Source organism: Ranitomeya imitator, chromosome 7 (genome assembly GCF_032444005.1).
Source record: "Ranitomeya imitator isolate aRanImi1 chromosome 7, aRanImi1.pri, whole genome shotgun sequence".
Lineage (NCBI taxonomy): Eukaryota > Metazoa > Chordata > Amphibia > Anura > Dendrobatidae > Ranitomeya > Ranitomeya imitator.
Window position 1 is genome coordinate 113,841,817 of NC_091288.1, and position 25,572 is coordinate 113,867,388.

A 25,572-nucleotide genomic window follows, 5' to 3' on the forward strand; every position below is an offset into this window, starting at 1 on the left:
TGGGTCTTTCAACATGACAATGATCCAAAGCACACCGCCAGGGCAACGAAGGAGTGGCTTCGTAAGAAGCATTTCAAGGTCCTGGAGTGGCCTAGCCAGTCTCCAGATCTCAACCCTATAGAAAACCTTTGGAGGGAGTTGAAAGTCCGTGTTGCCAAGCGAAAAGCCAAAAACATCACTGCTCTAGAGGAGATCTGCATGGAGGAATGGGCCAACATACCAACAACAGTGTGTGGCAACCTTGTGAAGACTTACAGAAAACGTTTGACCTCTGTCATTGCCAACAAAGAATATATTACAAAGTATTGAGATGAAATTTTGTTTCTGACCAAATACTTATTTTCCACCATAATATGCAAATAAAATGTTAAAAAAACAGACAATGTGATTTTCTGGATTTTTTTTTCTCAGTTTGTCTCCCATAGTTGAGGTCTACCTATGATGTAAATTACAGACGCCTCTCATCTTTTTAAGTGGTGGAACTTGCACTATTGCTGACTGACTAAATACTTTTTTGCCCCACTGTACCTGGGGGACGGAGAATAGAAAGAACTAGAAAGAACTGGAACGAAAGAGAATAGAAAGAAGTTGTGAGGACTATCCCGAATGCTCAGCAGGGAAGCACTACAACACACAGGCGCTAGTGGTAGGCAACGATTTCCACCTGCAAAGGGAACTCTGGATGTGTCTTCGGACCGGCCGGTCTCAGACAGCCCTGTTAACTGTGCTCTGGATTGCGGATCCCGAAGTCTTCAGTAAAGAGACTGCAACCCTGTGTCCTCGTTATTGTCTGCACCTCACACCATCACCATCACCATCCACCTTACTGGGAAGCCCTGGGGACATACTTCACCTGTGGGAAGGTTCACCATCTAGCTGCCATCACATCACCCCAGTGGACCCCAAGCAGCGTCGGTCACCCTGACCGAATACCACAGGTGGCGTCACTAAACTTTGACAGACTCGTATCACCTTTCATTGGACGCCCCTTAGCAGGGTCACGGACCGGGTCCAGCCACCGTGACATCCCCAGAACTGAGCCAGCAGAGGACCGGTACCGAGTAACCCACGGCCCTGCCTCTGGGGGCGCTCCAATTACAACTGCGGATTCCTATAAAGGAATAGGTGTAAAACGCTGCGGAATCCGCACAAAGAATTGACATGATGCGGAAAACAAACCACTGAGTTTCAGCGCAGAATTTTCCGCAGCATGTGCACTGCGAATTTGGTTTTCCGTAGGTTTACATGGTACTGTACACCGCATGGAAAACTGCTGCGGTTCCGCAGGGCCAAATCCACAACGTGTGCACATACCCTTAAACTGCTTAATTGCTACACTATGCGGCAGTGCAGATCTGCGATTTTTTTTCTCATGCAGAGTCGACCTGTGGAAAGGAAAAAGATTGCTGGGTGCTGCGAGTGTTACGTGAATCGGATCGCCCTCACCAATACAAGTCTATGGGTGCATGTGAAACATCAGACTGCTCTCTGATTACCGCGCTGCCAGCAATGGAGGAGATGGACTGTGGCTGGGCTGTGATTCTCTCACGTGAGAGTTGGAGCAGAGTGCACAGACACTTGGAGTAGAGTTTGAGCAGAGTGTCATTTGCATAATTTGCTTGATTCTCTCAGGGTATGTGCACACGTTTAGGTTTTTTTCGCGATAAAACTCATTAAAAACGCATACATTATGCATTCTATCATTTAGAATGCATTCTGCAATTTTTGTGCACATGATGCGTTTTTTTCCGTGAAAAAAACGCATTGCGGTAAAAAAAGCAGCATGTTCATTAATTTTGCGTATTTTTCACGTTTTTCCCGCTATTCTATGCATTTGGAAAAAACGCATCAAAAACGCATAAAACACAAAAAAACGCATCAAAACCGCGAAAAAAAAACCCACGAAAAAAAATGCATGCGGATTTTTGGCAGAAATGTCAGGTTTTTGTCAGGAAAATTTCTGCCAGAAATCCTGACGTGTACACATAGCCTCATATCGATGGCCATGTGACCCTGGCTAATACTACAGGTCTGCGAATCACCAGAAGTGTCACGGAATAGAGCCCACCCTGCCAGAAATCAGGAAGTATGGAGACTACAGAGTTGTAAACTGCTAGAAAAGCAACTTGAGACGTGCCCACTCTTTTGCTACTGTTGTTATCTGGGGCAGATTTACTTGCTGTAAAGCACAACGGAAAATATGTGATCAAGCTCCTAAGCTTTCAAGCACTATGGATTCCACGTCCTGTACATGCTTCATTCATAATTAATCTATACCTTCATCGTGCTGCTGATCTTAATGGCTTCAGACAGGTTAATATTCATGAATACCTCAATGTCTTTCAGCGTTTTGTTCTGCAAAACAAAGGGAAACCGGTAAGTTCACGGATATTTACTATGATATGCAAAATCTAGCATGAATTACCTACAACCTGGTATATATAGCACTGGATAGAGACAGACACATATATACATATACACACACACACACACACACAAGTCAACGGAACCCACTAAATCGGAGATTGTTTTTCGTGACACATTTTACTTCAGGTTAGTGGTAAATTTTGGTCAATATGATTAGTGTATGTTTATGAATTAGCGAAAATTTGACAGAGAAAAAAATTAGGAAGAATTTTTCTAATTTTAATTTTTATGCCCTGAAATCAGATAGTTATAGCACAAAAAATAATAAACAACACTTTCCACATGTCTACTTTACATCACACAAATTTTGAAACACTTATTGTTCGGAAGTTAGAAGGGCTAAAGGTCAATCAGCAATTTTTAAATTTTCCCCAAAAAATTTACAAAACCATTTTTAGCTACAACATCAAATTTGAAGTGAATTTGAGGGGTCTATATGAAACAATATCCAAAAAGTTACACCATTCTGAAAACAGCACCTCTCAAAGTCCTCAACACTACATTAAAGAAGTTTATTAACTCTTCAGGTGCTTCACCGGAATTAATGGAATGTGAAAGGAAAAACAATAAATGCACAAAAAGTTACTTACTGACAGTAGTTTTTTCCAGAAGCCATGACAGAACACCTGAGAGAGGGATCCGCCCACTAAGGACAGGAAATCTACTGACACAAAAGGGCGGCACATCTCCCACCCCACATCAGTTGGGTTAGAGCATGACAAGAGGTCCAAAAAGATTATACGCATAAGCAGCACTACATCAAAAAACACCCAATCTGTAGTGCACATCCATATGGGGAGAAAGATTGGGGGGTTAACACAGGTGTTGTCATGGGTTCTGAAAACCCAGTTGCCAGTAAGAAGCCTTAGTGTTTTCCCTTCATCCGTGACAGCACACCTGGGAGATTTCTGGAGAATTTGAAACACCTTAGGGTGGGACCACCGCTTGTAGCACCCTTCTACTAAAGGTTAGGGCAGCAGATGAAGATAGATCCAGTTTGTAGTGCCTAAAGAAAGTAGAGGGTGAGGACCAAGTAGTGGCCTTACAAATCTGATCAATCAATACCCCCGCTTTCTCTGCCCAGTAGGCCACTACAGCTCTGGAGGAGTGGGCCTTGATGCCCTTAGGAACAGGAATACGACTAACAGAGAAGGCTAAACTAATGGCCTTCCTGATCCACCTTGCCATGGTACTTTTGAATACCCCGTACCACTTTCTGCTACCCTGTAAGGCTACAAACAAGGACTAGGCTTTCCTCCACTGACTTGATATAGATATGTACTCTACCTTTGTCTTTGTAACATCCAGACTATGAAATGTTTCCTCCCCTGGATTCCTAGGTTTATTACAAAAGGAGGGCATTCCTATGAAATTTTAAAGCTACCTTGGGAAGGTAGGCCTGACCAGGTCTCAATTTAATCCTATCCTCATATACAGGTGCTTCACACAAAATTAGAATATCAAAAAGTTAATTTATTTCAGTTCTTCAATACAAAAAGTGAAACACCTTATATAGAGTCATTACAAACAGAGTGATCTATTTACTATCTCAGTAAATTACAATAATTAACAACAAAAAAAACCACATTAGTCTGTTTCAGTAGGCTTCACAATCATGGAGAAAACTGCTGACTTGACAGATGTCTAGAAGGCAATCATTGATACACTCCACTAAGAGGGTAAGCCACAAAAGGTCATTACTAAAAAAAAGCTGGCTGTTCACACAGTGCTGTATCCAAGCATATTAATGGAAAGTTAATTGGAAGGAAAAAGTGTGGTAGAAAAAGGTGCACAAGCAACAGGGATAACCGCAGCCTTGTAATCTGGGTTGGCTCCGGACTCATTAATAATTAAGAAATGGTGGCAGCATAATTTGTCCTGTGCAATTTGGAGTCTTTGCAGCAACCGGCGCCATTGATAATTAATGTTCCCGCCTGAGTGGGAGTAGTTATACGGTCCTCACTGCAGCGTGCCCAATAGCCAGTACATAGCAGGCAGCCTTTCTGGCGACTAATTAAATTTACTCTAGGTGCAGTACCCTGACTGACCCTGAGGGTAAGGGGAGCGCCATAGAGCTAGAAGTTCCCAACCAGAACTGGGGATAGATAAATCCCCTTCACAAAGAACCAGGGGAAACCAAACAACCCTGATTCATGACAAATTGGTGGGGATGATAAAGGTATCCTCCCCGTGAACAGTGGCATATTGGTGGCAGCACGGTGGGATTCCTGACAATAATATATTAGTTTCACTTTTTTGTATTAAAGAACTGAAATACATAAAATTTTTGATGTGGTAGCCAGGCAGGGCTCAGTATTCCCTGCTGAAGTGAGATTCTCTGTGCAATGCCTGGAAGGACCGTGGTGCACGCTGGGAGTCACGTGACCATGACGGAAGGTCCCGATCTGCCGGTGAGGCGCCATGTGAGAGCAGCTCCTGCCGTGCACCCTCAGGGAGGGAGAATAGCAGTCATAGGAAACAAAATTACAGTCTGGTAAGGAGCGCTGAGTTGAAAATGGATGAACCAATAAAAAAAAAAATTACTTATTTTTTTTTTACCCCTTAACCCCTTCATGACCCAGCCTATTTTGACCTTAATGACCTGGCCGTTTTTTGCAATTCTGACCAGTGTCCCTTTATGAGGTAATAACTCAGGAACGCTTCAACGGATCCTAGCGGTTCTGAGATTGTTTTTTCGTGACATATTGGGCTTCATGTTAGTGGTAAATTTAGGTCAATAAATTCTGCGTTTATTTGTGATAAAAACGGAAATTTGGCGAAAATTTTGAAAATTTCGCAATTTTCACATTTTGAATTTTTATTCTGTTAAACCAGAGAGTTATGTGACACAAAATAGTTAATAAATAACATTTCCCACATGTCTACTTTACACCAGCACAATTTTGGAAACAAAATTTTTTTTTGCTAGGAAGTTATAAGAGTTAAAATTTGACCAGTGATTTCTCATTTTTACAACGAAATTTACAAAACCATTTTTTTTAGGGACCACCTCACATTTGAAGTCAGTTTGAGGGGTCTATATGGCTGAAAATACCCAAAAGTGACACCATTCTAAAAAATGCACCCCTCAAGGTACTCAAAACCACATTCAAGAAGTTTATTAACCCTTCAGGTGCTTCACAGCAGCAGAAGCAACATGGAAGGAAAAAATGAACATTTAACTTTTTAGTCACAAAAATTATCTTTTAGCAACATTTTTTTTATTTTCCCAATGGTACAAGGAGAAACTGAACCACGAAAGTTGTTGTCCAATTTGTCCTGAGTACGCTGATACCTCATATGTGGGGGTAAACCACTGTTTGGGCGCACGGCAGGGCTTGGAAGGGAAGGAGCGCCATTTGACTTTTTGAATGAAAAATTGGCTCCACTCTTTAGCGGACACCATGTCACGTTTGGAGAGCCCCCGTGTGCCTAAAAATTGGAGCTCCCCCACACGTGACCCCATTTTGGAAACTAGACGCCCCAAGGAACTTATCTAGATGCATAGTGAGAACTTTGAACCCCCGGGGGCTTCACAAATTGATCCGTAAAAATGAAAAAGTACTTTTTTTTCACAAAAAAATTCTTTTAGCCTCAATTTTTTTCATTTTCACATGGGTAACAGGATAAAATGGATCCTAAAATTTGTTGGGCAATTTCTCATGAGTACGCCGATACCTCACATGTGGGGGTAAACCACTGTTTGGGCACATGGTAAGGTTCGGAAGGGAAGGAGCGCCATTTGACTTTTTGAATGAAAAATTATCTCCATCGTTAGCGGACACCATGTCGTGTTTGGAGAGCCCCCGTGTGCCTAAACATTGGAGCTCCCCCACAAATGACCCCATTTTGGAAACTAGACCCCCCAAGGAACTTATCTAGATGCATATTGAGCACTTTAAACCCTCAGGTGCTTCACAAATTGATCTGTAAAAATGAAAAAGTACTTTTTTTTTCACAAAAAAATTCTTTTCGCCTCAGTTTTTCATTTTCACATGGGCAATAGGATAAAATGAATCCTAAAATTTGTTGGGCAATTTCTCCCGAGTACGCCGATACCTCATATGTGGGGGTAAACCACTGTTTGGGCACACGGCAGGGCTCGGAAGGGAAGGCGCGCCATTTGACTTTTTGAATGGAAAATTAGCTCCAATTGTTAGCGGACACCATGTCGCGTTTAGAGAGCCCCTGTGTGCCTATGCATTGGAGCTCCCCCACAAGTGACCCCATTTTGGAAACTAGACCCCCCAAGGAACTTATCTAGATGCATATTGAGCACTTTAAACCCCCAGGTGCTTCACAGAAGTTTATAATGCAGAGCCATGAAAATAAAAAATAATTTTTCTTTCCTCAAAAATGATTTTTAGCCTGGAATTTCCTATTTTGCCAAGGGTAATAGGAGAAATTGGACCGCAAATGTTGTTGTCCAGTTTGTCCTGAGTACGCTGATACCCCATATGTGGGGGTAAACCACTGTTTGGGCGCACGGCAGGGCTCGGAAGGGAAGGCACGCCAATTGGCTTTTTAAATGGAAAATTAGCTCCAATCATTAGCGGACACCATGTCACGTTTGGAGAGCCCCTGTGTGCCTAAACATTGGAGATCCCCCACATATGACCCCATTTTGGAAACTAGACCCCTAAAGGAACTAATCTAGATGTGTGGTGAGGACTTTGAACTTCCAAGTGCTTCACAGAAGTTTATAACGCAGAGCCATGAAAATAAAATAAAAATTTTATTTTCTCTAAAATGATTTTTTAGCCTGCAATTTATTATTTTCCCAAGGGTAAAAGGAGAAATTTGACCCCAAAAGTTGTTGTACAGTTTCTCCTGAGTACGCTGATACCCCATATGTGGGGGTAAACCACAGTTTGGGCACATGTCGGGGCTCAGAAGGGAAGTAGTGACATTTTGAAATGCAGACTTTGATGGAATGCTCTGCGGGCGTTACGTTGCGTTTGCAGAGCCCCTGATGTGGCTAAACAGTAGAAACCCCCCACAAGTGACCCCATTTTAGAAACTAGACCCCGAAAGGAACTTATCTAGATGTGAGGTGAGCACTTTGAACCCCCAAGTGCTTCACAGAAGTTTATAACACAGAGCAGTGAAAATAATAAATACGTTTTCTTTCCTCAAAAATAATTTTTTAGCCCAGAATTTTTTATTTTCCCAAGGGTTACAGGAGAAATTGGACCCCAAAAGTTGTTGTCCAGTTTCTCCTGAGTACGCTGATACCCCATATGTGGGGGTAAACCACTGTTTGGGCACACGTCGGGGCTCAGAAGGGAAGTAGTGACTTTTGAAATGCAGACTTTGATGGAATGGTCTGCGGGCGTCACGTTGCGTTTGCAGAGCCCCTGGTGTGCCTAAACAGTAGAAACCCCCCACAAGTGACCCCATTTTGGAAACTAGACCCCCCAAGGAACTTATCTAGATATGTGGTGAGCACTTTGAACCCCCAAGTGCTTCACAGACGTTTACAACGCAGAGCCGTGAAAATAAAAAATCATTTTTCTTTCCTCAAAAATGATGTTTTAGCAAGCAATTTTTTATTTTCTCAAGGGTAACAGGAGAAATTGGACCCCAGTAATTGTTGCCCAGTTTGTCCTGAGTACACTGATACCCCATATGTGGGGGTAAACCACTGTTTGGGCACACGTCGGGGCTCGGAAGGGAAGGAGCACCATTTGACTTTTTGAATGAAAGATTGGCTGGAATCAATGGTGGCGCCATGTTGCGTTTGGAGACCCCCTGATGTGCCTAAACAGTGGAAACCCCTCAATTCTAACGCCAACACACCCCTAACCCTTATCCCAACTGTAGCCGTAACCCTAACCGCAACACACCCCTAACCACAACCCTAACCCCAACACACCCCTAACCCTAACCACAACCCTAATTCCAACCCAACCCTAACCCTAAGGCTATGTACCCACGTTGCGGATTCGTGTGAGATTTTTCCGCACCATTTTTGAAAAATCCGCGGGTAAAAGGCACTGCGTTTTACCTGCGGATTTACTGCGGATTTCACCTGCGGATTCCTATTGAGGAATAGGTGTAAAACGCTGCGGAATCCGCACAAAGAATTGACATGCTGCGGAAAATACAACGCAGCGTTTCCGTGCGGTATTTTCCGCACCATGGGCACAGCGGATTTGGTTTTCCATAGGTTTACATGGTACTGTAAACCTGATGGAACACTGCTGCGGATCCGCAGCGGCCAATCCGCTGCGGATCCGCAGCCAAATCCGCACCGTGTGCACATAGCCTAATTCTAAAGGTATGTGCACACGCTGCGGAAAACGCTGCGGATCCGGAGCAGTTTCCCATGAGTTTACAGTTCAATGTAAACCTATGGGAAACAAAAATCGCTGTACACATGCTGCGGAAAAACTGCACGGAAACGCAGCGGTTTACATTCCGCAGCATGTCACTTCTTTCTGCGGATTCCACAGCGGTTTTACAACTGCTCCAATAGAAAATCGCAGTTGTAAAACCGCAGTGAAATGCGCAGAAAAACCGCGGTAAATCTGCCATAAATCCGCAGCGGTTTAGCACTGCGGATTTATCAAATCCGCTGCGGAAAAATCCGCAGAGGACCAGAATACGTGTGCACATACCGAAACCCTAACCCTAACCCTACCCCTAACCCTACCCCTAACCCTAACCCTACCCCTAACCCTAGCCCTAACCCTACCCCTAGTTCTAACTCCAACCTTAGTGAAAAAAAAAAAAAATTCTTTATTTTATTATTGTCCCTATCTATGGGGGACAAATGGGGGGGGTCATTTACTGTTTTTTTATTTTGACCACTGTGATAGATTATATCACAGTGATCAAAATTCACATTCGAACGAATCTGCCGGCCGGCAGATTCGGCGGGCGCACTGCGCATGCGCCCGCCATTTTGGAACATGGCGGCGCTCGGGGAAGAAGACGGACGGGACCCCGCCAGGATCGGTAAGTATAAGGGGGGGAGATCAGGGCACAGGGGGGGGAGATCAGGGCACGGGGGGGCGTCGGAGCACGGGGGGGAGGGATCGGAGCATGGGGGAGAGTGATCGGTGTGCGGGCGGGTGGATCGGTGTGCAGGGGGGGTGGATCGGTGTGCAGGGGGGGTGGTTCGGAGCACGGGGGGGGATCGGAGTGCGGGGGGGTTTGATTGGAGCACGGGGGGGTGTGATTGGAGCACGGGGGGAGCGGGCAGGAGGACGGGGGAGCGGAGCACAGGACGGAGGGGAGCGGGCCACAGATCGGGGGGCTGGGGGGGCGATCGGTGGGGTGGGGTGGGGGCACATTAGTATTTCCAGCCATGGCCGATGATATTGCAGCATCGGCCATGGCTGGATTGTAATATTTCACCATTTTTTTAGGTGAAATATTACAAATCGCTCTGATTGGCTGTTGAAAGTGAAACTGCCAATCAGAGCGATCGTAGCCACGAGGGGGTGAAGCCACCCCCCCTGGGCTAAACTACCACTCCCCCTGTCCCTGCAGATCGGGTGAAATGGGAGTTAACCCTTTCACCGGATCTGCAGGGACGCGATCTTTCTGTGACACAGCATATGCGTCACAGGTCGGATTGGCACCGACTTTCATGACGCATACGCTGTGTCACAGGTCGGGAAGGGGTTAAACCCCAAGGGTCGTTTGCATGTTAATGACCAGGCCAATTTTTACAATTCTGACCACTGTCCCTTTATGAGGTTATAACTCTGGAACGCTTGTATGGATCCCGGTGATTCTGACATTGTTTTCTCGAGACATATTATACTTCAGGTTAGTGGTAAAAATTTCCTTGACATTACTTGTTTTTATTTGTGAAAAAAAAAACACGAAAATTTGGCTAAAATTTAGAAACTTTTGCAATTTTCCAACTTTGAATTTTCATGCCCTTAAATCGCAGAAACATGTCACACAAAATACTTAATAAGTAACATTTACCACATGTCTATTTTACATCAGCACAATTTTGGAACCAATTTTTTTTTGTTAGGGAGTTGTAAGGGTTAAGAGCTGACCAGCAATTTCTCATTTTTACAACACCATTTTTTTTTAAGGGACCACATCACATTTGAAGTCACGTTGAGGGGTCTATATGATAGAAAATAATGAAGTGTGACACCATTCTAAAAACTACACCCCTCAAGGTGCTCAAAATCACAATAAAGAAGTTTCAGGTATTTCACAGGAATTTTTGGAATGTTAAAAAAAAAAAAAATGAACATTTTATTTTTTTCATAAAAAAATGTACTTCAGACCCAAGTTGTTTTATTTTACCAAGGGTAACAGGAGAAATTGGACCCTAAAACTTGTTGTACAATTTGTCCTGAGTACACAGATACCCCTTATGTGGGGGTAAACCACTGTTTGGGCGCATGGCAGAGCTCGGAAGGGAAGGAGTGCCGTTTGACTTTCCAATGCAAAATTGGCTGGAATTGAGATGGGACGCCATGTCGCGTTTGGAGAGCCCCTGATGTGCCTAAACAGTAGAAACCCCCTACAAGTGACACCATTTTGGAAAGTAGACCCACTAAGGAACATATCTTGATGTGTGTTGGGCACTTTGACTCACCAAGTGCTTCACAGAAGTTTATAATGTAGAGCCGTAAAAATAAAAAATCATTTTTTTGCAAAAATGATTTTTGCCCCCAATTTTTTCCCCCAAGGGTAACAGAAGAAATTGGACCCCAAAAGTTGTTGTGCAATTTGTCCCGAGTACGCGGAAACCCCATATGTGGGGGGTAAACCACTGTTTGGGCGCATGGCAGAGCTCGGAAGGGAAGGAACGCTGTTTGACTTTACAATGCAAAATTGAGTGAAATTGAGATAGGAAGCCATGTCACGTTTGGAGAGCCCCTGATGTGCCTAAACAGTGGAACTCTCCACAAGTGACACCATATTGGAAACTAGACCCCCCAAGTAACTTATCTAGATGTGTTGTGAGATCTTTGAATCCCCAAGTGTTTCACTACAGTTTATAACGCTGAGCCGTGAAAATAAAAAATCTTTTTTTCCACAAGAATTATTTTTTATCCCTCACATTTTTATTTTCCCAAGGGTAACAAGAGAAATTGGACCCCAAAAGTTGTTGTCCAATTTGTCCTGAGTACGCGGATACCCCATATGTCGGGATAAACCCTTCTTTGGGCGTATGGGAGAGCTCGGAAGGGAAGGAGCACTGTTTTACTTTTTTAACGCAGAATTGAGATTGGTCGCCATGTCGCATTTGGAGAGCCCCCTGATGTGCCTAAACAATCGAAACCCCCCAATTCTAACTTCACCCCTAACCCTAATCCCAACCCTAACCACACCCCTAACCCTAATCCCAACCATAACCCTAACCACACCTCTAACCCTGACACACCCCTAACCCGAATCCCAACCGTAAATGTAATCCAAAACCCTAAACCTTACTTTAGCCCTAACCCTAACTTTAGCCATAACCCTAATGGGAAAATAGAAATAAATATATATTTTTAATTTTATTATATTTCACTAACTAAGGCGGTGATAATGGGGGGTTTGATTTACTATATATAGCAAGGTTTTTTTGTTTGACAGATGTCACACACTAAAAGACGTTTTTATTGCAAAAAATAGTTTTTGCGCTACCACATTTTGAGAGCTATAATTTTTCGATATTTTGGTCCACAGAGCCATTTGAGGTCTTGTTGCTGGACGAGTTGACGTGTTTATTGGTACCATTTTTGGGCACATGACTTTTTTGATCGCTTTTTATTCCGATTTTTGTTAGGCAGAATGAACAACAACCAGCAATTCATAAGTTTCTTTTTTTTTGGGTGATGGGGGTTGGCGTTTATACCGTTCCGCGTTTGTTAAAATTGATAACAAGGGGTTACCTAGAGAGACAGTTTTCTAGGTCGGGTCGTTACGGACACGGCGATACTAAATATGTGTACTTCTAAGGTTTTTTTATCTACATAAAGAAATGTATTCATTGGAACAATATTTTTTTTTCTTTATTTAGGGTTGTTTTGTTTTTTTTTACACATGTTAATATATATTTTTTTTAACTTTTTTACTTTGTCCCAGAGTGGGACATCATTGTGTAGTGTCAGATCCCTGATCTGACACTTTGCAAAGCACTGTGTCAGATCAGCGATCTGATGGACAGTGCAGGAGGCTTGCCGGCGCCTGATCTCAGCAGGCGCTTGCAAGCCACCTCCTTGCAGGACCCCCGCAACCATCTTGGATCTGGGGCCTGCAGGGAGGAGGACAGAGGAGATGCTCGGATCAACGTGATCACATCACGTTGTTCCGAGGGTCTCAGGGAAGCACGCAGGGAGCCCCCTCCCTGCGCGATGCTTCACTATGCCGCTGGAACACTGCGATCATGTTTGATCGCAGTGTTCCGGCGGTTAAAGTGTCGGGAGCTAAGGCTATGGAGTCAAAATCTGTATAAAATGGACCAACTCAGACTCCTAAAATATATAATAAATGGGTACAGTAGTGCAGTATAGTATGTAATTTGTTTCATAAGAATTTGGGAAAGTTGCAAAATGTCCTATCATTGTCTGTTCTATTCCTGATCTAAGGATCTAGGCTTTTAGTTGAGATTCATCTCTACTGCGCTTTATGTACAGTGCTATGTACACTGTGTGTAGGTTATTGTGCACAATCCTGCCGACAGGCTCCCTTTAAGGTCATCTTTGGAAGCTCTATGGCTGCCAAAGCCAGGGTTATCACTTTGTCCTCAGGTAAGAAACAAGTCTTAAGTTTGGAATTCAGAACAAAGCCCAGGAAGGTTTGTACCTCTTATGGGTTTTAGTCTTGATTTTTTGTTTTTTTTTTAAGTGTTCACCATCCAGCCCAGATTTTGAAAGACTACTGTCACCTCTTTCAACTGTATAGCACAGTGGTCCTCCGATCTTTCTATTATGAGGATATATAAGGAACGATGATTGTGCTCCGGATGCGCAGAAAGGCTGTCATCTCAGCTATTAACCTGGTAAAGACCCTCGGAGCTACTGACAACTGAAAAGGAAGGGCTCTGAATCGAAAAGGTCTGATCTTTCCTTGAATGTATAGGGCCACTCTTGGGTATTTCTGATGGTCTGGATGAATATAGGGATGTTGAAGGAAGCATCTTTTAAATAGACAACCAGCATAAACCAATTGTGGTGAAGAAGTTTTATGGCCGTATTCACAGGCTCCATCTTAAAGTGAGATTTTTTTATTTAGTAATTGAGACCTTTCAGATTGATGATGGTTAGGAATAGAGATGAGCGAATTTGCTTGGGTTTCCTCTTAAATCGGCAAGCTATAGCGCCTGCTGAATTGGCTGCAGAAGGAACCCGGCTTCCTTGATCACGCCGGCCGATAAGCTGTTCGGCACCGCAGCTGCATGTGTCGCGGCTGTGTCACAGTCACGACACATGCATGGAGAGCCCAACAAACAGGCTCTCCATTCATGTGTCGTGACTGACACAGCCACAACACATGCAGCTGCGGCACCGATCGGCCAGCGTGATCCAGGAAGCTGGATTCCTTCTGCAGCCTATTCGGCAAGTGCTATAGCTTGCCGAATAAGAAGGAACCCAAGCAAATTCACTCATCTCTAATCCTGAATGAGCCATCTGGCTTTTTTTTAATAATCAAAAAGTGGTGGGGGGAATAAAATATCCTTCCTTTTTGTTTGACCGAGATCTCGCATAGAACCTGCTTCTCGACTAGCCACAAGATCTCTGTCAAGCTGTTCTTCTGCTGATCTTCTGATGAGGGTTATTACAAAAGATTGATGAGGCAGATGGTAGAATTCTATTTTCAGGTCATCCCTTACTATATCCAGGACCCAGGTATGGGAGGAGATGTTCTCTCGGCCTGACTGAAGAGGGAAAGCCTTCCCCATACTGTTGGTCTCGAGTCATTGTGAGGATTTTTGGGAAGTGGAGAAGGGACCCCCCCCAAACATGAAACCGGTCTCTATTTTGTTGTCACTTTCCCACTTCCTTCTCTCCGCCGGAGGATGTCCCTGGGCCCTACTACATTTTTTCCTCTGAAAAGTCTTCCTCGAATCCCCTGAAATTTTCTAGGATGTCGTACAAACCTTTTTCCAAACAAAAATGGGCCATCACTGTTGTGAATTCTGTTGTTAAGCTCCCTCCTGTGGTCATGAATGGTACTTCGGCTCGTTCTGTCCATGGGCTTCCTCTGGTGGTTGTGAGTGGGGCTGCGGCTTCTGAGGTTCCTTCCACAGGTGACTAGGTTAATTCGTTAGCTGGCTGGCTGCTCTATTTAACTCCACCTAGATCATTGCTCCATGCCACCTGTCAATGTTCCAGTATTGGTCTAGTTCGCTCATGGATCGTTCTTGTGACCTGTCTTCCCAGCAGAAGCTAAGTTCCTGCTTGTTTTTCTGTTTGCTATTTTTTCTGTCCAGCTTGCTATTTTGATTTTTGTCTTGCTTGCTGGAAGCTCTGGGACGCAGAGGGAGCGCCTCCGCACCGTGAGTCGGTGCGGAGGGTCTTTTTGCGCCCTCTGCGTGGTCTTTTTGTAGTTTTTTGTGCTGACCGCAAAGTTACCTTTCCTATCCTCTGTCTGTTCAGTAAGTCGGGGCTCACTTTGCTAAATCTATTTCATCTCTGTGTTTGTAATTTTCATCTTAACTCACAGTCATTATATGTGGGGGGCTGCCTGTTCCTTTGGGGAATTTCTCTGAGGCAAGGTAGGCTTTATTTTTCTATCTCTAGGGCTAGCTAGTTCCTTAGGCTGTGACGAGTTGCATAGGGAGCATTAGGAGCAATCCACGGCTATTTCTAGTGTGTGTGATAGGATTAGGGATTGCGGTCAGCAGAGTTCCCACGTCTCAGAGCTTGTCTGTATTATTAGAAACAATCAGGTCATTCCATGTACTCTTAACCACCAGGTCCATTATTGTCCTCACCACCAGGTCATAACACATCACACTGTATAGTGCACAATTTATTTTTTGATTGTAGATCTCCCGGACAGCCCTTGAGCCACAGGCCCATCTTGCTGTATTTGACAGTCCGGCAGACCAAGCCGCTAGTCTCAGAGTCAGTGGATGTGTCCGCTAGGAATGCTGTGGCTCCGTGCAACAAGGGCAGGTTGGACAAAATCTTCTCTCTTGATGTTTTACTTTTGAGCTGTTCCTCCAGCAGTTGCAGCCAAATCATAAGGGAACGTGTGACACAAATTCCAGCAATTGTCATATATATATATATATATATATATATATATATATATATATATATATATATATATATATATATATATATATATATATATATATATATATATATATATATATATATATATATATATACAGGTCCTTCTCAAAAAATTAGCATATAGTGTTAAATTTCATTATTTACCATAATGTAATGATTACAATTAAACTTTCATATATTATAGATTCATTATCCACCAACTGAAATTTGTCAGGTCTTTTATTGTTTTAATACTGATGATTTTGGCATACAACTCCTGATAACCCAAAAAACCTGTCTCAATAAATTAGCATATCAAGAAAAGGTTCTCTAAACGACCTATTACCCTAATCTTCTGAATCAACTAATTAACTCTAAACACATGCAAAAGATACCTGAGGCTTTTATAAACTCCCTGCCTGGTTCATTGCTCAAAACCCCCATCATGGGTAAGACTAGCGACCTGACAGATGTCAAGAAGGCCATCATTGACACCCTCAAGAAAGAGGGTAAGACCCAGAAAGAAATTTCTCAACAAATAGGCTGTTCCCAGAGTGCTGTATCAAGGCACCTCAATGCCTGTTGGAAGAAAACGCTGTACAACGAGAAGAGGAGACCGGACCCTGAGGAAGATTGTGGAGAAGGACCGATTCCCGACCTTGGGGAACCTGAGGAAGCAGTGGACTGAGTCTGGTGTGGAAACATCCAGAGCCACCATGCACAGGCGTGTGCAGGAAATGGGCTACAGGTGCCGCATTCCCCAGGTAAAGCCACTTTTGAACCATAAACAGCGGCAGAGGCGCCTGACCTGGGCTACAGAGAAGCAGCACTGGACTGTTGCTAAGTGGTCCCAAGTACTTTTTTCTGATGAAAGCAAATTTTGCATGTCATTCGGAAATCAAGGTGCCAGAGTCTGGAGGAAGACTGGGGAGAAGGAAATGCCAAAATGCCTGAAGTCCAGTGTCAAGTACCCACAGTCAGTGATGGTGTGGGGTGCCATGTCAGCTGCTGGTGTTGGTCCACTGTGTTTCATCAAGGGCAGGGTCAATGCAGCTAGCTATCAGGAGATTTTGGAGCACTTCATGCTTCCATCGGCTGAAATGCTTTATGGAGATGAAGATTTCATTTTTCAGCACGACCTGGCACCTGCTCACAGTGCCAAAACCACTGGTAAATGGTTTACTGACCATGGTATTACTGTGCTCAATTGGCCTGCCAACTCTCCTGACCTGAACCCCATAGAGAATCTGTGGGATATTGTGAAGAGAAAGTTGAGAGACGCAAGACCCAACACTCTGGATGAGCTTAAGGCCGCTATTGAAGCATCCTGGGCCTCCATAACATCTCAGCAGTGTCACAGGCTGATTGCCTCCATGCCACGCCGCATTGAAGCAGTCATTTCTGCCAAAGGATTCCCGACCAAGTATTGAGTGCATAACTGAACATTATTATTTGATGGTTTTTTTGTTTGTTATTAAAAAACACTTTTATTTGATTGGATGGGTGAAATATGCTAATTTATTGAGACAGGTTTTTTGGGTTATCAGGAGTTGTATGCCAAAATCATCAGTATTAAAACAATAAAAGACCTGACAAATTTCAGTTGGTGGATAATGAATCTATAATATATGAAAGTTTAATTGTAATTATTACATTATGGTAAATAATGAAATTTAACACTATATGCTAATTTTTTGAGAAGGACCTGTATATATATATACTAGATTGTGCGGGAGCCCCCGCCATTTTTTTCTCCAGCTTTTTAAAAAGAAATTAAACGTTCATTAATAAACATCAGCCTTGCTATTACATATCTACTAGATGGTGGCCCGATTCTAACGCATCGGGTATTCTAGAATATGCATGTCCCCGTAGTATATGGCCAATGATGATTCCAGAATTCGAGGCAGACTGTGCCCGTCGCTGATTGGTTGAGGCAACCTTTATGACATCATCGTCGCCATGGCAACCATTATGACAGCTACGTCGATACTGTGCCCGCTGCTGATTGGTCGAGGCCTGGCGGCCTCGACCAATCAGAGACCCGGGATTTCTACGTCGATGCTTTGCCGGTCTCTGATTGGTCGAGGCCTGGCGGCCTCGACCAATCAGAGAGCTGGGATTTCCAGGACAGACAGACAGACAGACGGAAAAACCCTTAGGCAATTATATATATAGATATATATATCTGCTTTCTCATCTAACGAGTCCCTGAGCACCTCCGAATCCTCAAATGATAGCGCTTTGATCTTGACACAGCGCCATCAATCCTAGGGACCTTATCCCATAGCTCAAAATCTTTTCCCTCAAAAGCAATAGGACACTGCCATTTTCTTCTGGCGCACCCCCTGACATCACTCAGGCTCCCATTCCTAGCGTGCGTTTCACCAATGACATCAGTGGTGCATTCCCCGGATGTGTTTCCTGGCCGCTCCATGGTAAGGAGACCAGCACAGAGCAGGTGAGGGGAGTACGGTAGGGGGAGGGCAGTCTCAGATCTGTCTGCGTCGCCAACACTTCCATTTGGAACCCATGAACGTTGCTTCCAGCCACAGGCATGCAACCTGCTCTTCCGGAAATGGGGCAGGCCTGGGTAAGGGATCATCATTCTTTAACCCACACAGTCAGTACGAGGTCCCCATCAAGGACAGGAAACCAACTAATGTGGGGGAGAGGTGCCGCCTTTTTATTTCAAATTTCCTGTCCTTGCGGGGCAGATCCCTCTCTCTCAGGTGTGCGGTCATGAGAGAAAAGAAAATTTTACTTTATTTCCCCACAAACATTTTGCTATAGCTCCAAGGTCTTTTTTTATTTACACAATGATATCAGGAGAAAATGGATGCCAAAATTTGCTGTGCAATTTTCCCCAAGTACGTCGTTACAACATATGGATGGGAAAACTACTGTTTGGGTGCACAGCAGTGCTCAAAAGGGAAGGAGCGACATTTGACTTTTTGAATGCATAAATGGATGGCATCGAAAGCGGATGTCCTGTCATGTTTGGAGAGCCCCTGATGTGCCTTAACAGTGGAAACCCCCCATAAGTGATCCCATGTTGGAAACTACACCCCTCAAGGATTTTATTCATGAGTATAGAGAGAGGATTTCTAATCCAAAAGGAACTAAACAGAATTTGTTAACATTATGTCATTAAATATGTCATCATTAGTGTTGAGCACAAGTGCTCGTTACTGAGTTTGCATCATTGTGTACCGACATGCACCAAGTGTCGCGGGTGCTCGAGTGACCCCGATGCAAACTCAAGTAGCGACCACTTACTATCAACACTAGTCATCATATCATCACCATTTTTTTTGAACTTCTGAAAAACTCTAACCGAAATGCTAACCCTTGTCCAATTCTAACCCTACCCGAACCCCAAGACCAACCTCAACCTCATTCCTAACAGCAAAGAATGAAAGAAATAATTATAAAGTTAAAAAAATAAATAAATAATAATCTGACTAAGGGAATGACACGGGGGGGGGGGGGGGGGGGGAAGGGGGAATGACATACAAATTATTTGCTTTTGATCACTGTTGTATCACAGTGATCGAGATGAACCAATAGGAAAAAGCCCTGCTGTTGCCAGCCATCAGACCTTAGCAGGCGCACTGCGCATATGCCCGCTTTTTTTTTTTTTTCCAGGAAGAGGTACGTGGGACGCAGCTGAAGGGACCAGGGAATGGTGGAGGTACAAGGGTGACCTCATTTCTCTCTCCTCTGACATGTATATCATGTCAGAAGAGAGAGAAATGTTTTTGTTTTTTTTTTTTTACAGCTGGCACACTGTTTTAATGGAATTGCCTTTATTCATTGATCGGGGACCAGAAAAACCGACCTACTCCTGGAAGCTGAAACCCCAGAGATTTCTAACGCTGGGCTGCCATTTTAATGTATATCGGTGGTCATTAAGGGAACCAGCGGACGTCTGTCAAATGACGTTGTGAAGAAGAGAATGGCTAATGAAATCAATTATTAACCTTACATGATCTAGTTCAGATTTGGTGTAGCAAGATGGCGTCTGCATCCTGGAACAACCCCCTGGAAGGAATTCTTGGAATGTGAAGTAGATACACTGAAGAGTCGACCATATATGGAGCAGACCTAACCAATTACAGACTGAAATGATTGCTGAGAAGCTATGCAACACCCTCTTTCTGCCTGCTATATGATCTTTTGTTTGTACTAATAAAATCAGTTGTGTGCTAGCTTTTGGTGAGAGAGGAAGGAGCATACCGTATATCTGACTTCTGTGTCTGATGTAATTCCTCTATGCATGCACTTGGCTCATATTTATCAGGTTAGGGACAGGCAATCGCCAAGATCTTACTTTAAGAAATCACCTCACAACGTCACTAGCTGGGCCTGTCAAATCAGATGCATGGAAAGTATTTTTTCGTCTGGCAAAACTTCTATAAAATTGTAGTGAATCTGCCATTTGCAAACACTACAAATGTCCATTATGTAGGAAGGTAAAATCCACACTTTAGGATTGTACTATCAGTGGACAACAGTGTTTCATCCATTATGTCGTCCACACGGTCATGTAATGTACTTAAGTACTGTAGATCAGAGGTGTCAAACTGCATTCCTCGAGGGCCGCAAACAGGTCATGTTTTCAGGATTTCCTTGTATTGCACAAGGTGCTGGAACCATTCTGTGCAGGTGATTAAATTGTCACCTGTGCAATACAATGAAATCCTGAAAACATGACCTGTTTGCGGCCCTCGAGGAATGCAGTTTGACACCTCTGCTGTTGATGACAGACTTACCACTATATTTAGGTTTTGCCGGAGCAAAGCATTCTGGAAATTCAATATGTTCACTTCCTTCTGTAGGAACATGTTATCATTTCCCAGTCTTCTGGATGTCTCCTTTTCTGCAGTTAAGGCACAAGCTAAAGCTCTATTATTGTTCTTTAGAGAAACCTTCAGAATAGAGGAGTTATCTGAAAGACACAAACATGATACCATGATCGTAAAGACACTTATAACTGTCCACCCATTTGTCATTGATGGGCAATTTAAAAAGGATCTTTTATCAGGTCTTCCCAATTACTGAAGCCACCATCTTTACCTGCTGTATCACCACAGCCCATCGACCTGTATCTAAGCCCTAAACTTCCCCTGCATGTGCTAAAAAATACTTTATATACATCTGGCATATAGAAAGATCAGGTTCAATGGGTGTCTTTTTTCAGCGCTTCCTCAACCCCTGAACTTGCTGTCCCCCTGGCCTGATTGATGTGAATGACATCGGATGCATAGATCGCAGTGAATCTTGTACCTGCACAGCAGGGGCGTAGGCTATATGCTCTGCTCTATAATATTCTTATTAACTCGGAAATGGTTGAGGAAGTGCCATCCTCGAATTTTGGATTACAAGAGGAGGAAGACCAGAGAGGACTCAGACTTTAACACCTTAAGCCCCGAGGGTGGTTTGCACGTTAATGACCGGGCCAATTTTTACAATTCTGACCACTGTCCCTTTATGAGGTTATAACTCTGGAACGCTTAAACGGATCTTGGCGATTATGACATTGTTTTCTCGTGACGTATTGTACTTCATGTTAGTGGCAAAATTTATTCGATATAACTTGCGTTTATTTGAGAAAAAAAACGGAAATTTGGCGAAAATTTTGAAAATTTCGCAATTTTCCAACTTTGAATTTTTATACCCTTAAATCACAGAGATATGTCACACAAAATACTTAATAAGTAACATTTCCCACATGTCTACTTTACATCAGCACAATTTTGGAACCAAAATTTTTTTTTTGTTAGGGAGTTATAAGGGTTAAAAGTTGACCAGCAATTTCTCATTTTTGCAACACCATTTTTTTTAGGGACCACATCTCATTTGAAGTCATTTTGAGGGGTCTATATGATAGAAAATACCCAAGTGTGACACCATTCTAAAAACTGCACCCCTCAAGGTGCTCAAAACCACATTCAAGAAGTTTATTAACCCTTCAGGTGTTTTACAGGAATTTTTGGAATGTTTAAATAAAAATGAACATTTAAAGGGAACCTGTCACCCCGTTTTTTCAGATTGAGATATAAATACTGTTAAATAGGGCCTGCGCTGTGCGTTACTATAGTGTATGTAGTGTACCCTGATTCCCCACCTATGCTGCGAAATACATTACCAAAGTCGCCGTTTTCGCCTGTCAATCAGGCTGGTCAGGTGGGCGTGGTGACATCGATCTTTTCTTCCCCAGCTTTCCGTTGGTGGCGTAGTGGTGTGCGCATGTCGCAGTGACGAATCCACTGCGCGCACGTGAAGAAGCAGCGCGCGATCTGCGCTATTACCCCCTCGGCTTTGGGAAAATGGCCACCGCGATCTCCTCTGCACACGCGCGGCATCCCGCGGCCATTTTCCTGAAGCCCCGTGCAGCAGAGCACTCCATCTGCGCACGCGCGGCCCCAGGAAGATGGCCGCCCCCACCGATGACAGGGGGTAATAGCGCAGATCGCGAGCTGCTTCTTCACGTGCGCGCAGTGGATTCGTCACTGCGACATGTGCACACCACTACACCACCAACGGAAAGCTGGGGAAGAAAAGAGCGATGTCACCACGCCCACCTGACCTGACCAGCCTGATTTGACAGGCGAAAACGGCGACTTTGGTAATGTATTTCGCAGCATAGGTGGGGAATCAGGGTACACTACATACACTATTGTAACGCACAGCGCAGGCCCTATTTAACAGTATTTATATCTCAATCTGAAAAAACAGGGTGACAGGTTCCCTTTAAGTTTTTTCACACAAAATTTATTTCAGCTCCAATTTGTTTTATTTTACCAAGGGTAACAGGAGAAAATGGACCCCAAAAGTTGTTGTACAATTTGTCCTGAGTACGTTGATACCCCATATGTGGGGATAAACTACTGTTTGGGCGCATGGCAGAGCTCGGAAGGAAAGGAGCGCTATTTGACTTTTCAATGCAAAATTGACTGGAATTGAGATGGGACGCCATGTTGCGTTTGGAGAGCCCCTGATGTGCCTAAACATTGAAACCCCCCACAAGTGACACCATTTTGGAAAGTAGACCCCTTGAGGAACTTATCTAGATGTGTGGTGAGCACTTTGACCCAACAAGTGCTTCATAGAAGTTTATAATGCAGAGCCGTAAAAATAAAAAATCATGATCTTTTTGCCCCCAATTTTTTTATTTTCCCAAGGGTAAGAGAAGAAATTAGACCACAAAAGTTGTTGAGCAATTTGTCCTGAGTACGCTGATACCCCATATGTGGGTGTAAACCATTGTTTGGGCGCATAGCAGAGCTCGGAAGGGAAGGAGCGCCATTTGACTTTTCAATGCAAAATTGACTGGAATTGAGATGGGACGCCATGTTGCGTTTGGAAAGCCCCTGATGTGCCTAAACATTGAAACCACCCACAAGTTACACCATTTTGGAAAGTAGACCCCCTAAGGAACTTATCTAGATGTGTTTTGAGAGCTTTGAGCCCCCAAGTGTTTCACTACAGTTTATAACGCAGAGCCGTGAAAATAAAAATTCTTTTTTTTTCTTCACAAAAATGATTTTTTAGTCCCCAGTTTTGTATTTTCACAAGGGTAACAGGATAAATTGGACCCCAAAAGTTGTTGTCCAATTTGTCCTGAGTACGCTGATATCCCATATGTGGGGGGAAGCACTGTTTGGGCGCATGGCAGAGCTCGGAAGGGAAGGAGCGCCATTTGGAATACAGACTTAGATGGATTGGTCTGCAGGCATCACGTTGCATTTGCAGAGCCCCTGATGTACCCAAACAGTACAACCCCCCCACAAGTGACCCCATATTGGAAACTAGACCTCCAAGGAACTTATCTAGATGTGTTGTGAGAACTTTGAACCCCCAAGTGTTTCACTGCAGTTTACAACGCAGAGCCGCGAAAATAAAAAAAATCTTATTTTTCCCACAAAAATGATTTTTAGCCCCCCACTTTTTATTTTCCCAAGGATAACAAGAGAACTTGGACCCCAAAAGTTGTTGTCCAATTTGTCCTGAGTACGCTGATACCCCATATGTTGGGGTAAACCCCTGTTTGGGCGCACCGGAGAGCTCGGAAGGGAGGGAGCACGGTTTTACTTTTTCAATGCAGAATTGGCTGGAATTGAGATCGGCTGCCATGTCGCGTTTGGAGAGCCCCTGATGTGCCTGAACAGTGGAAACTCCCCAACTCTACCTGAAACCTTAATCCAACAACACCCCTAACCCTAATCCCAACGGTAACCCTAACCACACCCCTAACCCTGACCCCTAACTTTTTTTGCCTTCCTCTGGATCAACATGTTAGGGCATGTTAGGTTAGGCTATGGGTTGAACTAGATGGACTTATAGTCTTCCTTCAACCTTAATAACTATGTAACTATCTATGTAACTACTTTTGCACAAGAAAAATCACTTTTGGGAGAAAAAAAAAGGCATATTCTGCGAGTTTTACAATAAATTTGTTTTCTGCTTGCAGGGTTATAAGAGGGGTTGTTTTGTGTAACAAGCTGTATTTTTCATCGGTAACATTTTGGGGTCCTTATGAGTCGCCCGCCAGGGCCGTGGGGTACCCGGTACCGGGTCCAGTATTCACAGGGGGATGTCACGGTGGCGACCCCGGTCTGTGACCCTGGGCACTCATGTAAAAGGGAAACTGAATAAAGTTTATGTTCGTGATGCCACCTGTGGTTTTCGGTCAGTAAGGAAAGACGCTGCTTTAAGAGGTCCTCTGGGGTGATGTTATGGCAGCTAGATGGTATAACTTCCCACAGGTGAAGTATGTTGGGCGGCACGGTGGCGCAGTGGTTAGCACTGCAGCCTTGCAGCGCTGGAGTCCTGGGTTCAAACTCCACCAAGGACAACATCTGCAAAGAGTTTGTATGTTCTCTCCGTGTTTGCGTGGGTTTCCTCCCACATTCCAAAGACATACTGATGGGGAATTTAGATTGTGAGCCCCATCGGAGACAGTGATGATAAAGTGTGCAAAATGTAAAGCGCTGCGGAAGATGTTAGCGCTATATAAAAAAATAAAGAAGAGAATAAAGATTATGTTCCCCAGGGCTCCCGGTGTGTAGATGGAAGATGATGAATGGCGCAGTAAAGAACGAGGACACAGGTTTGCAGTCTCTTTACTTGATTTACTGAAGACTTCAGGCAGTCACAGTCCAGGGCACCATATGACAAGGCAGGCAGGGTCCGGCAGCTTGGAAGTGAATTCAGAGTCCCCTTTACCAGGTGGAGTTAAAAGCCTTCCTCATAGCGAGGTGGTGCTGTAGTCCCTTAGGCAGGGTTCACATTGCGTTAATGCAGTCCATTAACCCCCATTATCGGGCGCATCGCAAACACATGCCATAATCGGCATGCGCTAACGATGTGCTGTCATTCAGTGACGGAGCCTCGGAAGCGGGCTGCAGAGTCTGAGGCTACGTCACCGCTAGCACAGATGAATCATCTGCGCTAGCGGTATAGCATAACGTGATGGGTGTATGCTATAGCGTTAACACAGACCATCAACACTATGCGTTGAACAGGTTGCTTTAATGCAATGTGAACCTGGCCTTAAGGCCCCTTCACATTTAGCGACGCTGCAGCGATACCGACAACGATCCGGATCGCTGCAGCGTCGCTGTTTGGTCGCTGGAGAGCTGTCACACAGACCGCTCTCCAGCGACCAACGATGCCGGTAACCAGGGTAAACATCGGGTAACTAAGCGCAGGGCCGCGCTTAGTAACCCGATGTTTACCCTGGTTACCATGCTAAAAGTAAAAAAAAACAAACACTACATACTTACCTACCGCTGTCTGTCCTCCAGCGCTGCGCTCTGCTTCTCTGCTCTCCTCCTGTACTGTCTGTGAGCCGGAAAGCAGAGCGGTGACGTCACCGCTCTGCTTTCCGGCTCACAGCCAGTACAGGAGGAGAGTAGAGCGCAGCGCTGGAGGACAGACAGCGGTA

The 25,572-nt window shown here is 44.1% G+C and overlaps 1 protein-coding gene across 1 annotated transcript in view; it reads right to left on the reverse strand.

The window, feature by feature from the left end:
- Positions 1–25,572, reverse strand: part of SGO2 (shugoshin 2) — a 105,952-nt gene that overhangs the window by 37,744 nt on the left and 42,636 nt on the right. Inside the window, exons 3-4 of the mRNA XM_069733758.1 lie at positions 20,396–20,571; positions 2,278–2,355 (exon numbers count right to left, since the gene is read on the reverse strand). Of these exons, the coding sequence (XP_069589859.1) occupies positions 2,278–2,355; positions 20,396–20,571 (254 nt within the window). The remainder of the gene's footprint in view (positions 1–2,277; positions 2,356–20,395; positions 20,572–25,572) is intronic.